Source organism: Peromyscus maniculatus, chromosome 12 (genome assembly GCF_049852395.1).
Source record: "Peromyscus maniculatus bairdii isolate BWxNUB_F1_BW_parent chromosome 12, HU_Pman_BW_mat_3.1, whole genome shotgun sequence".
NCBI classification, from domain to species: Eukaryota; Metazoa; Chordata; class Mammalia; order Rodentia; family Cricetidae; genus Peromyscus; species Peromyscus maniculatus.
This window is the reverse complement of record NC_134863.1, coordinates 63,533,461-63,547,553: the sequence shown is the minus strand read 5'-3', so window position 1 is coordinate 63,547,553 and position 14,093 is coordinate 63,533,461. Positions and strand designations below refer to the sequence as shown.

Genomic DNA, 14,093 nt, shown 5'->3' with positions numbered 1-14,093 from the left:
TTTCAACCGAGACATCAAAGTGGGTAAGTTCTTGAGAAAGACAGTTTAGACAACCATAAGGAAAGCAGGAGGCACCAGAAAGAAACAAGTTGGAAAGAGTTAAAAGTTGAAATATGAGTGAGAGAATAAGGTCATGCCTACTTTGACAGTGAAAGCAATAGCTTCAGGAAGGGACAGATGTGAGGTCTCAGATTCCATAAGCCTACTCTCAGCTGTGATTCCACAGTCTTTGGTGACCCCTCACTGACCAACTATGGAATTTTTTCCTTATCTCCTAAGGCATTACACCACACAGTCCTTTGCATAGTTCCTTCTTTGCTTGTGGCCTAATGATCCTTGACAATGATCCTCTACTCAGAAATGAATCTTTCAGAGGAGGCGGAGTTGCTGGTGTTATTTTAGCTTCCTTACAGTGGCCTGTGGCAGGGGATTTGCTTGGACTGTAACCAGTATGTCTGGGTGCTTTTGCCCAAGGTGTCTTACTTTGCTTCACCTAACACTATTTTAACTTCTCAGATTATTTTACACCTTTCCAATTCTGTTTTCTCTCTGTTGAAAATGGGTGTGTGCTCTGTCGCTGGCCCTTTCATTAACAATTCAGGTATTTCAAGCTCTTAACTACACTATTGTCCTGAAAAGAGGAGAAAAAAGAAAAACACTACAATATTAGGTTTCACCAATTTGTTATAAATATCATTATGTCCACTAGAAAACCTAACATGGATTTTATAAACACGTTTGTGTTTCTTTCTAAATATATTAGGGTAAGCACTACTTGGTAGTTTATTGTGTTATGAACTAATTGTATAACAACTTAAATAAATATCATATTAATTACAGTAAATAGTTGGCTAAATTCCCACTGTGATTTTATTTGAGGAAAAAAATGAAAACTGACTTTTTTTTTCTAAAACCTTAAGAAAATGTTACTTGTAGTATCTTCAAAGTACTTAATATTATTAACACATAAAGTTGCATTTTTTCCACCAACACTGTGTTTTATTTTGCAGAAAAGCCAACGCTAATGTTCATAACATTCTTATGATTATTTTTTAAAGGAACTATTAGCATTCAAAAGAAACTGGAGTTATTAAGATAATTAAAAATTAAAGAATACATAACAAACATTGTCATAAATAGAAATTCAGTGAAACATAATTTTCCTTATGTTCTATATTTGATATTGTGTAGATACTCTGTGTATGAGTTTTTATTATTTTTAGGGGTAACTTTTATTTTAAGTTCTTGCTCTAGATGATGGAGTCTGAACTAACTTTAAATTATATTCACACTACTTTTCTCAACCTGTTCCTTCTGTCGCGATTGCCTCAGTCAGACTGCTCTTTCTTGATGCATAGGAAGTTAAATATACATAGCAATCCTTATGAAGAAATTATCACGTGATAATTTAATCAGTGGAAGCATTGAACCTATTTGAATGTGTTTTGTCAATGGGCTACAAACAGATACAGATTTTAAATGACCTGCATTCATCGGTGCTTAGAATGTGGGAGACATGGATGATAGTGGGGGTGAAGAACTCACAATGAATCTTTAAAGAAGTGGTGAGGAAATGATATAGCCAACTTGCTCGTTATACACTGTGTTACAGCAGATGACCTATTTGATATATCCAACTTACTGGACCACTACATTTGTTTTTAGGTTCAATGGTAAATGGATGGGGCTCTGCATCTGATGAGGATCGTAACTTTTCTAGTCATAGATCTAGTGTAGGTAGCTCCTCAGATGGCTCCATCTTTGCCAGCGTCAGCTTTGCACAAGCCTTGGTGGCAGCAGCAGATAAAGCTGGTTTTAGGCTGGATGGAACCAGTCTTACAAGAACAGGTTGGTAGACTCCAAGTCAACACTCTTTGCATGAGAGAATCCTGTCCTCTGGACACTGACCTTTCCTTCTGTTCTTCTCAGTGAATCTAACCACGGGCTTTTTAAAATATGCATGAACACAGTTGGATGGATGCTATGTTACCAGAATTCTCCTTTGATGCTAATATTGCAGAGCCAGAAATAAGCTCCTACTCACTACGTTGCATCTCATCCATCCTTTCTCTTAACGGCTCTGCTGGCTAATTGCAGTGTGCTTCCTTTTTGTATTACAACAAAGCCAAAACTAAGATTGTCATTAAACTTTCAGTAACTCACACATTGCAAAGTCCTCACAAAATCAATAACAAACCTGGTGATTAAAATTATTCCGCTTTTATCTCCACTACGTTACCTTGCCCCATTTCCTTCTACAGAGGCACTTTCTGGGAAGGCTTCCTCAGCATGGGGTGAAGGGTCTAAGACTACTATCTAACAGTTCACTTGGCTGATGGTCCTAATTGTTTGACTAAGATTTTAATACAGTAATTTATTATTTGTTTTAGAGGATGCTAACTAAAGATACACCCAATGCATTTGTGAGTTCAATAAGATAATATGTTCATGTGTATCGCTCTTTTAAGAAAATTCTTTTTGATTTTAAAGAGCAATAAATAATAGCATCAAAGTCAAATTATATAATTATATAAGGTGTGTTTCATGTGGGGGTGGGGTAGGGAGGGGAGGAGTTATGTAAGATTAATTCTAGTAATTTATCAGTAATTTGTAACCATGTAACCATGAGGTTTTTTTTTTTTTAAAAAAACAGCCCTTATACACATATATATGCTTCTAAGCTGCATACTAGGAATATAATATGTGCATTTACTCTGTTGCCTTAACAAAATAAACTCAAGAAATATCAAATGCACTCTTAAATTTAATGGTGCTCAAATAGTAAAGAAAAATTACTTTGAACCTGTGCTATACTTTCAGGTCATAAAATTATGTCTTGGACATTATCTTTAAGTTTTACCATCAATATTTCTTTCAAGTGTGCATTAAGCATTCTTCAAACAAAATGGGAGAATTTCTCAGGCATTGCAAAGGTTTATTTTTATATAGCATCCAAACTAAAATATGTTGCAATATAACTGTTATTTGGATTTTCTTGCTTCATAAGACGTAAGTCAGAATCTTTATGTTGCCTGAGTGCTTTTTGTGGCATTTGTTATAGGCAGAGAAGAGAGAAGGTGCAAGGGAGCTAATAAATTAGAAGGCATAAGTGCACTAGCAGCATGTATGCTAATCGCTAATAAAGCATTAAGCAATATCAAGTCACAATGACTTAGAACAGTGCAACTATACATGATAATTTTGTAAAAGTGAAAATATGCACAAGAGAATAAATATGTGCACATAAACCAGTCCTCTCTTACATAATATACTTACTACTAAAATAATTTGTTGTAGAAAATATATTAGCTGACCTTTTTCCCAGAAAAATTGCATTCATATATTCTAAACTATCAAAAATAAAATAGTGCAATTCATTTAAAAAATTAAAGTGTAGGGTCTGTTTAGATATAATAATATGCTCAAAATACACCTATCACATTTTGGATAGACACCAAGACTATAACTTGCTAGCTTCTACATTGATCTTATTTAATTCTGCTAAAAGAGGTAGAAGTCATTGTGTATGAACATTAAGTGGTAAGGTTGCACATGCATCTCAACAGACCCTTCATGTAAATCTTCAATTGTAATTCTAAGACAGTGTTTAAGATGCTAAGAGTAAAACATGACTAATCAAATAAAACAGTAGACAATTAATTAAAAAAAAACCCTCTTTCTCATTTTGAGAAGTAAATGTGGCATGCAGTTTTTGGGAAATATTATGAAGATTGTTAAGATTACATAAAACTATGATCAAGCAATGTGAAGCTTTTCGTTGGTGGATTTATTTCAGGTTCATTTGCTTGAAATGTGTTTTTGTTGGGTAGGGTTTTTAGCTTATTAACAATCAGATGAATTATAAGCAGCAGTTCATGCATCTTGTGCAGATAAGTTGTGGGTTTTGTGTCTTTGAAAATCTGTAGGTACATTCACTAGGTAGTCTAGTAAGAGCAGAGACACAAGGCAAGACAAAAATAGAGTGTGTTATAGTAGAGTTCTCTATGTCCACTCCCTTGGTTTTCATTTCAGGAAAAGCCTTTACCTCTTCTCAAAGGCCGCGGCCCACCAGTCCATTTTCTACCGACAGTAACACCAGCGCTGCCCTGAATCCAAGCCAGCGGCCTCGGCCCACCAAAAAACATAAGGGAGGGCGGATGGACACACAGCCAGTGTTACCTCATCGGAGAGAAGGGATGCCAGATGGTAGGTTTCTTGTCTTAACTTTCATCTCCTCATGAAGAAGTATGCTCAGTGTTATCATTAACGTTCAATAAAGAAGTTGTTGTAACTTGGGCGTTGGCACTATAGGAACCATTTGGCAACAGGCCATGTTTAAATAAAACACACTCTTTTGCAATCATGTGGAATTTATTATTATTATTATTATTAGTAGTAGTAGTAGTAGTAGTAGTAGTAGTATTACTTTTATGCCTCAAGAAAGATCTAGAATGCTACTTTCCAAACTTTCAGCTCTTCTGGAAATTTCCAGCATCTCATTTTTAAGTGTAGGAAGGAAACTGTTAGCAGCATGTACATTGCTAATGCATCAGGACACTTACAACCCCACATTTGTCTCTTTGGGGGCTCCTTTTCCTTTAGATCAGTCTGTGGAGTGATTTTCTAAGGTTTGGGGTTCATCAGTTTCAGGACTAGAAGGCAGCCATAGGCCATGGATATGAAGACTTTCTTTGTTGGTGGTGCTGAAGTATGTGATCACAGTCTCATAAACAGTAGAAAAGATGAAAAATGGAAATTTGTTTCTCAGACTGGAAGTCTGGAAGGTCCAACTGTTGGTGCCAGTTGAGAGACTCTTTTATGGTTGTAGATAATGCCTTGTCAATGTTACCTCACTTGGAAGAAGGGGTCTCTCTGGTGTTTTTGATAAGGGCCCTGAGCCAACTACATATCTAATGACCTCACAGAGGTCTCAGTTCTTAATACCATACCAACAAATAATAGGATTAACTTCAATATATGAATTTTAGAGGATAATGATTCCACCCATAATAAAGGCTCAATATTTGTGTTGTTTTGTTTTTCTGTTAATGTGTAAATAGTAAATACTTTTGGCTTTGTAGAGCATGGATTTTATGTTCTAAATCTACTCCTTGTTGAGTGAGTTTACCTACCGAAAAATAAATTTTAAAATGTAACTGTGGGATGGCTCAGTTTGTAGAATGCTTGCCTAGCATGAACATGAAGCCTTAGATTGGTTATCCCACACTAACCAGACCCAGTCGTTAGTCCTCAGACTTACGAGTACAGGGTTAAACCTTAGCCTGAAAAGAATAATGGTTTTGTTCTTTATTTTTGTGGGCAAGGAAACCGGCAGCCACCAATATACTTTCTTTGAATCTCATCACGCTAAGACTTAGAACACCAAACATGTTTGTTTCAATGCCTCCTGTGTTTCTTTGGAAAGTGTTATGATGGAATATGAAAGTTAAGAACACAGTTGTATTCACACGTGTGTGATTTGCTTTCCCACGATGCACAAACAAAAAAACAATGACCATTTCCTTTCTGCTTCAGATTCTCTGGGGATTTGTTGATCACTTTGTGTGTCACATTGATCTCATTCTCTCAACATATGAACTTCTCTCACTTATATGCTCATTTTAAATCCCAAAATTCATAAGTATTTCTCATCAAATCATTCTGTTGCAGAAGGTCATTGCTTAGTAGCATTTACTATATAGCGTTTCACACTGAAACTTTTGAATTACAGATTTTATAATAGTCTTTATGAGCATATAAATTGAGGTAATTATTGTTGGCTGTTTTCTCAAATATTTAACCTTCAGCATCTTAGCACAATAACAATCTTATTCTCATTGGCACAGTTATCTTTCGAGGTCAAGTGACTTTCCTTTAAACAGTTACATAGGCTTTAGGATTTGGAGAGATTGAGATATTATCTATCTATCTATCTATCTATCTATCTATCTATCTATCTATCTCTCACTGTGTGTGTGTGTGTGTGTGTGTGTGTTCATGTGTATATTTTGAGGGCTGTGAGTTTGCCTCATGCATGTTTAAAGTAGAATATCTTTTTAAACAACTTTGTTTTTTTCTTTTAGAGATAGGGCATTTCACTGTTTTTGGAGTTCAAACCTTGTCCATACTGGTTGGATAGCAAGCTCCAAGGATACTCTTGTCTGTTCCTCCCCAGCACTGGCTTTTTTTTTTTTTTAATGTGGATACTGGAGGACTGAAATAAACTCTTCATACAGAGCAGGCATATTACCCACTCACCCATCTCTCCAGTCTTCAGTAATACCAATTTTAGAATTGGACTTTGTGGATTTTGAAGATAGAATGACAGATTGTTGTTGATAGTAGAATGTCCTAATAGCAAGCGGCACATCCCACTTTTCATATGTCATTGTCAAGATTGCTGTCTCCCTGTGTCAAATTACCTTCTGAGGAAAGGAAGTCATTTTCTCTGGGTCCAGTGAGAGGAATTTGGAATAATAAGGAATGTCAATTTCTCTCCCAAAGGCTATGTAAAGCCCATACACAGTTATGGACATGCTTGTTTCTCTTGTGGAATGTCTCTTCTAAGCAAGGGTTGTTGCATATAAGTCTTCTCTCCCTTGAAGGAAATATCCTGACCAATTCTGGACCAAAGATGGTAGATGGTTGGTTCCCCATCAATGTGTTCTCCTGAGATTATTTTCTCTCAAACTGTTCTGTCTTTCCCCTAGTCTTCAATTCCCAGTTAAGAAAAAGAGTTCTTCCCTGTATCTGCCACAATATGGCTTTCTGCATATATATGAGCTCATTAGCCCCTCCACTTAAACATTTAGTGAGCATATATTATAGATATGATTCCTTAATCTCCTGCACCTTATATCTAGTAAAACAAACAAACAGAGGGTCAGACGAATATAAATGTATGAAGTGTGCAAATGGTGGCTGTTGCCATGGAGAAAAAAACAACAGGAAATTGTAAAGTTTTTAGGGGGAAGTATTTTAATATAGGGGGAAAGCCTCAACAACAGCTTGACATATGAGAAAAGACAGGAATAATATGAGGAAAAGAACAATGCTTATATTCAAGGAAAGGTCCTCCTTAGAAGCTGATACAGCAATTGAAATCCTGGTGCATATTTGATTATATATTTAAGGAAGGCAAGAAGCATAACTGGAGCAAATAAGAAAGAATTTGATGCCAGGCACACAAGCAAGGGGCAATGTTTAAGAACCTGTTTGCTTAGGAGCTTTCATGGATTTTTATAGTATTTTAAATGGGAAATTCCTGGAAGGTTTTGTGAGTGTGTGTGTGTGTGTGTGTGTGTGTCCCCATAAATACATGTTTATATATTTAAGATAAGATGGTGGCATAATTTTATGTTTTTAATATTAAAATATAATATATATTTTAATATTAAAAAATTTAGTCTAAATTTTGTATAGCAAAGAATTAAAAGGCCCAAAAGTGTAAAACTAGAGATAATTAGAGATCATAGAAGCAGTAACTAAGGGTGGTTCATGCCAAGATGAGATCAGTGAAAGCAATAAGAAAGGTAAGATGCTGGAGATGGAACTAATGGGATTTGTAAATGTAAACTAATATAGGCCACCATTTTGAGTAGAGGGGGATTCAAAGACTATTTCATGGTTTGGGGGAATGAGCAGAATGGAACTGTAACTGAGAGGAGAGACACAGTAGCAGAAACCTATGTCTTTAGTTTGGATGATGCAAAGCTGTGTTGAAGTATTAAGTTTGAAGTACTTTGCAGACATCTGAGCTGAGCTGTACCCTATGAACGCAATTTCACGAGTTGGATCTTATGAAAAGAGAGATTTAGGCTGGAGATGCTTGATTTCTTTGTGTTCCACCCCCATCCATTTACCTGAAAAATAAATGAGAATAATAAGGTACCTATGTCATTGGACTGTCATTGCTTGACAATAGCTAACCCACAGTGGGCCAGCGAGATACTCTAGTGAATTGACTTACTTGAAATAATTCCACAAAGAATTGAATAATGAATTTAATTTAAGTAAATGTATTGTATTATATACCTTTATTTTTTCCACAATCATCTGTAATTCCATCTCTTTCCAGTTTATTTCAATGTGCATGCAATGTCCTTTATTCTTAGAAGATAAAATCTCCAAGGATATTATATAATTACAAAGCTCTATAATTTCAAGTCAAATTAAATAGGCATCAGAATTTTAGCTGCCATAAGCAAATGCCATTTTGGCCATTTTAGAAATTAAACAGCTCAGATGGAGAATAAAAATCAATGACAAGATATGTTATTTTAGAAGCCAATACAATCCTTTCCCCTCAGTGACAGACTAAGTCTAATAACTCAAATGAAATAATTAATTTGCATTCATAATAACACACAGCAAAGGAAGCTAGTATTGAATGTAAAGGAAACACAAAACTCATTAGTTTATCATGCAAACAGATAGTGCATTAGCTCTTCATTTTGGAATAAATGTTCAAAATTCAATCCTATTCACCCAGACAGCATCCCTTTTCTCATTAATTACTAGTAGCTTGTAATCTGACATGAAGACATTCATGAGAGCTGAGAATGCTACTTAAGCTTCAAACCTCAAGAACAAATGCTCAACAAACCATTATTATTTTTCCAATGGAAGATACTACAGTTTTTTTTTTTACTCTCATAAAACAGAGTAAAGCTTTTAAAGAAGGCCTTAGAATAGACACTAGAGCACTTTTTAAGAGAGGTGGCTTCTTGTGTATAGGCATTTGGTTTTACCATTCTGATTTCATAAAGTATCATTAGAAGCAAAACTGTATTTATGAAAAAGAAGGAATGAAAAATAATGGCCCATACTAAGTGAAATATCATTTATTCATGTAATAACTGTATATTGTATGATATATAAGTTTTATAAATAAGCAACATAATTGCCTAATCTTAGGTTGAGCCAAGAAATTTACAATAGAAAAATAGGAAGATCCAGATACAAATGAATGTTTAAAAGATTTCAAAATTCTTGCCGGGCAGTGGTGGCACATGCCTTTAATCCCAGCACTCGGGAGGCAGAGCCAGGCAGATCTCTGTGAGTTCGGGGCCAGCCTGGGCTACCAAGTGAGTTCCAGGAAAGACGCAAAGCTACACAGAGAAACCCTGTCTCGAAAAACCAAAAAAAAAAAAAAAAAAAAAAGATTTCAAAATTCTTAATCATGTCATTTCAGACATAATATTAGAAAGATATAAAAAGAAATGTAATTTTATAATTGAAAACATTCAAAATATAAAGATAAAAATCTGAAGAGCTAGCAAAGGAAAATGAAAAATTAGCTCATACTCAACTTTTAGTTTTTCTTCATTTCCAAAGTTTAATTTTAAAAGCTCTTTCAGTGTATAGTCAAACAACCCTGGGCATATCCAAACTCCTCTAAAAAGTTCTTTCAAAAACTTATCTTTTCCACTCCATCTCTAATTTCTACAATACATTGTCTACCCTACTCACCATTTAGCATATTCAATCTGTGCTCTGAACATCGGTTATTACTTATTAAAATTAATACAAGGGAAGAAGATTAGAGTGTATTAGTTGTAACTCATTAGCTAACTCATGAAACGAACAGACAGGATCAGTTGTCAGGCAGAATGTTAATTGCATTTAATAAAGTTAGTTTAACCCCTTGACTGTTGCTCAACATGGCACACACGTGCTCAGAGGCAATCCTAGGCTGCATATGATACAGCCTGTGGTCCCTAACTTCTGGAGCATGATCTTTCCAGTGGAGTTTATTCAAAGAGCTTTTGTTTTGCTCAGGAACTTTTAGGAGGACAGCTGCTAGAATCTATAGTGATTTTTCCCTCATAGTATTTCTGTCTTGAAGAGAGGGAAATTGAATGTAAACCACAAACCATCCTTTGACTTGAATGTTAGCCCATAGTATGTTGTTGAAAATATGTTCCCTGTTGAACACATGAATGAGTTGATGAAAAGATGAAAAGGATCAATTTTTATCTTGAAGATGCTATGGCAAGAAGATCGAAGACAGATCAATAGCATGCATTTTGAATAGCCATTAATTGACTTTTATTTTCCATAAATATCTTTGCATGAGTAATACTTATAAGAGGGCAAGGGGTTTTTGTTTTTGGATTTTTTTTTTCAGTTTTTCAACTTAAACTTGTATTTTTCATTAAATCATAGTTCATTCTAAACATTATTCAAAATTTTTAGATCTTCCCCCAGCACCAGATCCCCCACCAAGTCAGGGTTTAAGACAGCAGATAGGCCTGAGCCAGCATTCTGGTCACGTGGAAAATTCAACAGAGAGAAAAGGAAGCTCCCTAGAGAGACAACAGGCCGCCAACTTAGAAGACACAAAGAGCTCACTGGATTGTCCAGCTAAGACCGCCCTAGAGTGGCAGCGTCCAACCCAGGACTGGATAAACTCTACAGACCGCCAAGAAGACACACGGAAAGCCCCACACAAACAAGGGGTTGGATCAGGTGTGTGCTGCACAGTCCCAAGAAAGTGTGACTGTTACCAGTCTCCCCCCACCCCAACCAGGTATTTTAGGAATGGCAATTGTTAAAGCATCTGGAACACATTTGCCTTAAATCTGTTCAAACTGGTTCTTCAGCAGAGCTTAACAGCACCCACTCAGTGGGGCATATTCCACAAGCTGACCCTGTATAAGGTCTTTGAACTTAGAAAACTCCAGGTTTCATCTGGAGAGCTCAGAAAATAGTTTGATGTTGATATCCTTTAATGTCTATAGTGAGGAGTTTTAAGAACACTAAATTTCTTTTTTTGGGTCAACTTCATCTCTGCCTTCAACTGATTGATTGAAGTGGCCATTCATTTGAGAGGGAGCTCATGTTTCAAAATGGAGATTAAACTCAGCCCACAGCACTGCAAGTAGATGCCCCATCAGGTATCATAAAGTTAGAAAAGGTGGAACCAAACTCATACACTCTCCAACAGACTAATTGAAGTTCAGTGTTAATATCTGGATGGGAAGAGTTCTTGCTTATGAGAAAAAAATTTCTGAAAGTTTCACACATCATAAACCTCATAATTTCTGCTTGGATATTATTTGGGGAGGTAAATCTGTAACACAAATATATGTTTGGGGGGAGCATCCACTATTGCTTAGTATCTACTAGGAATGAACACACAAACACACACTTCAAAAAAAAGCATTCCTTTATCTAATCAGTATTAATTTATACTCAGTCTTGTCTAATATGTGTTTGCCCATGCATTTTCCATAATTACATTTTGTCATCATGTGATGCTCAAGTCTTGGAAAGTTCTTTGATGAAAGGGCCAGAAAATGACAATTGCAATATTTAGATTTAATGAAACATTTTAGAAGGTTACCAGCTGTAAAAGAAATACTACCTGCCCCTTCTTATTAGAGACTAGCTAAGGAGGTGAACTGGTAAATTCAGCCAGCAGTTTTCATTCACTTAATAATGACATACACCCAGAAAACTAGAAGAAACAACAGTGGGATTGGAAGGAATGGGAAATGATTGGAATAATGAGAAGAGGAGTTCTAAGAATCAACATATTGATTGTAACACCTAATTTATTTTTGGAGAGTCAATATCTAAAAAGAACATTAATATATTATAATTAATGTTTTGTTCTCTTTTAATGAAACACAGAACCTTTCAAACAATGGATTTCTGGCTCAAGAAATAAACACAAATTTAAGATGCTTGTTTAAGAAACTAATACATAGTTCTATTTCTCAACTGATTGAGAGAATATTGCCATAATTTAAACTAAAACAAAACCCATCTTCTTTCAGTCTTACTGGGAAAAATTAAATTGAGCTTCACTGAACTCCAGAAATTGTTCTCAGATATCATTTTTGTTAAGCAAAACAATGGCTCCTTTAAGCAATGCTCTATTACAATGAATTTAAACCTTGAAAACACTGTTCTGAACTTATCCCAAGATCTTTTAATTTAATCCCTCTCAGTGTCTGTTGTAGGAAATGTTGCCTGCATGTGGAAATACCTTTAATATCTGGGACTGATTAAACTTCGTAATTTTAATTTTGCTCAAGAATGAAAAAATGATTGGGTTTGTGTTTGGCCCCCATCTAATAGTTCAGCATGGTCTCTTATGCTTTGTTGCCTTTTTTAGAGGAGTCCTTGGTCCCTTACAGCAAGCCCAGCTTCCCATCTCCAGGTGGACACAGCTCTTCGGGAACATCTTCCTCTAAAGGGTCTACTGGCCCTCGGAAGGCTGAAGTATTGAGGGGCGGCCACCAGCGGAATGCCAGTGACCTTCTGGACATTGGATATGTGGGCTCAAATAGTCAAGGACAGTTTACAGGTGAATTGTGTAAGTCATTGGGGTTATTTTAAAGGCCATCATAATCCAGGAAGAATATTGGCCTGATGGAATCACTACATTAAACAAATTTCTGAATGATGGAAAATTTCCTCTGCTAAATAAAAAAAACAACCAAATTCTGTTATTTCATTCAGGATTGGCCATAAGTTCAAGGACAACTGTTTACAGTAGTCAGTGATGCAAACATTTCATTGATATTTCAAGTTTATTTAAACTGTATGTCAATAATTAATCCTAATACTTACAAGTTAAATAAAATCCACTTGGCAGGGGCTGCTTTACCTTTTTTGAGTACAATTTGGAGTACAATAAAGGAAAGAAAGCAAATTTCCCGCTTGATATTGTGTTTGTTTATTGTGATGGGAGCTGAATGTCACGTCTACTTTGGGGCACTGAGATGATCTTACTCCTCTTGGTAGCTTTCATGAACCTTTTTAGCAGTTCCCGTTACTTGAGTTGGTCTTTATTTTATTCTTAAAAATAAAAAGAACATAAATTCTTTCTAAACTGACTTCTTCCTCGGGTGAAATGTGGGTTTCTTGGTAGTTTTGCATCAGTGTTGGGAGATAGTTCACCCTGTGATGCAAGCAAAACCTGACAAAACTGCGAAGTAGGAATCTGGGTTACTATACCAGCTAATTCCAAGTTTGTTATCATGGTTCCTTTATAGCTTCTGTTATGTCACATATGCATGGATTGTTTTTTAACTTGCTTTACGATATCTGTAATCTGATAAGTACTGCAAGAAAACCTCCATGTGCATCACAAATCTGCAAGCTTCCCAGTACTTCCCTGTCCCCTGTCAATCTTCAAAGGAAGTGACTTTAACTCACAAATGCAATATTTAGCTAATAATCTTTTGTTATTCTCTGATTGCTTTGATTTTTATCACTAGTCGGGATAGAAGACCATTGAACATATGAGAACGTTATATTTATGATTTTTGTTTGTTTGTTTTTCAGAGTAACTGAGAGGGGACATACAAAGATGCTCTGAGGACCATCAGGTCTGAACTCATGGAAGTGATAACATTTAACAGTGCAATGAACAATTTCTTTATTTATGTACTATTAACAAAACTGTAAATGCAATGTAAAAACACACAGCCACACATATCCCACAGTTATTTTCTTGTGTTCTCCTCTTAATTACACCACCTACCTTAACTCTTTCTTGTCAGGAGTATATAAGAAAAAGAAAGAACGCAAACTCACCCTCCAGGAAAAAAAGGATTTTCCTCTGTATATAATTTCTTTTTTGCATTGCTATGCAAGCTCACTCTTTTTAGCTCTGTTCATATTATTGTCTGTTCTTATTGGTCTGTTGTACTATATGTGAATTAATGGGCTGTGGTGCCATATATTAACTTTTAATTGTGTAACTTTTTATGTTTAAATTTTGCACTGCAATTTTATTTGGTGATAAGCACAAATCTCTACTCCTCATGACATGAAGAAAAGATTGAATGTGAAGGGAGTTTTCTGTACTGTAAGTTAGGTTGGGTAATGCTGGTGTAACCAATCCTGTGCGATGGTTTTCATTTGGGGGTGTAGAAATAGGAAGATTTGAAGGAATGATGGTGTTGGCAAAGTCTTCTTGAAAAATTGGATATTGAGTCAATTTTAAGAAGCAGAAAGATGGCTTTTAGTATTGAGAAAAGCAGGGGTCAAAAGAAGGAAGTTTAAGTCTACACAGAATATGGGTTAAAGTATGCTGGTAGCAAAGATGTACTAACTTGCTTTAAAAATATAATTAA

At 35.6% G+C, this 14,093-nt stretch overlaps 1 protein-coding gene across 15 annotated transcripts in view; it reads left to right on the top strand.

The window, feature by feature from the left end:
- Window positions 1-13,452, top strand: part of Robo2 (roundabout guidance receptor 2) — a 523,875-nt gene extending 510,423 nt beyond the window's left edge. For 2 of the 15 annotated variants that reach the window (XM_076549107.1, XM_076549106.1), the window contains 5 exons: window positions 1,666-1,848; window positions 4,033-4,206; window positions 10,198-10,470; window positions 12,125-12,316; window positions 13,300-13,452. In XM_076549107.1, the coding sequence (XP_076405222.1) occupies window positions 1,666-1,848; window positions 4,033-4,206; window positions 10,198-10,470; window positions 12,125-12,316; window positions 13,300-13,304 (827 nt within the window). In that variant the 3' untranslated portion in view covers window positions 13,305-13,452. Of the gene's footprint in view, window positions 1-1,665; window positions 1,849-4,032; window positions 4,207-10,197; window positions 10,471-12,124; window positions 12,326-13,299 lie in introns of all 15 variants that reach the window. The other 13 variants (XM_016002152.3, XM_016002149.3, XM_076549113.1 and 10 more) reach the window with 7 other exon arrangements.
- The last annotated feature ends 641 nt before the right edge of the window (window positions 13,453-14,093 follow it).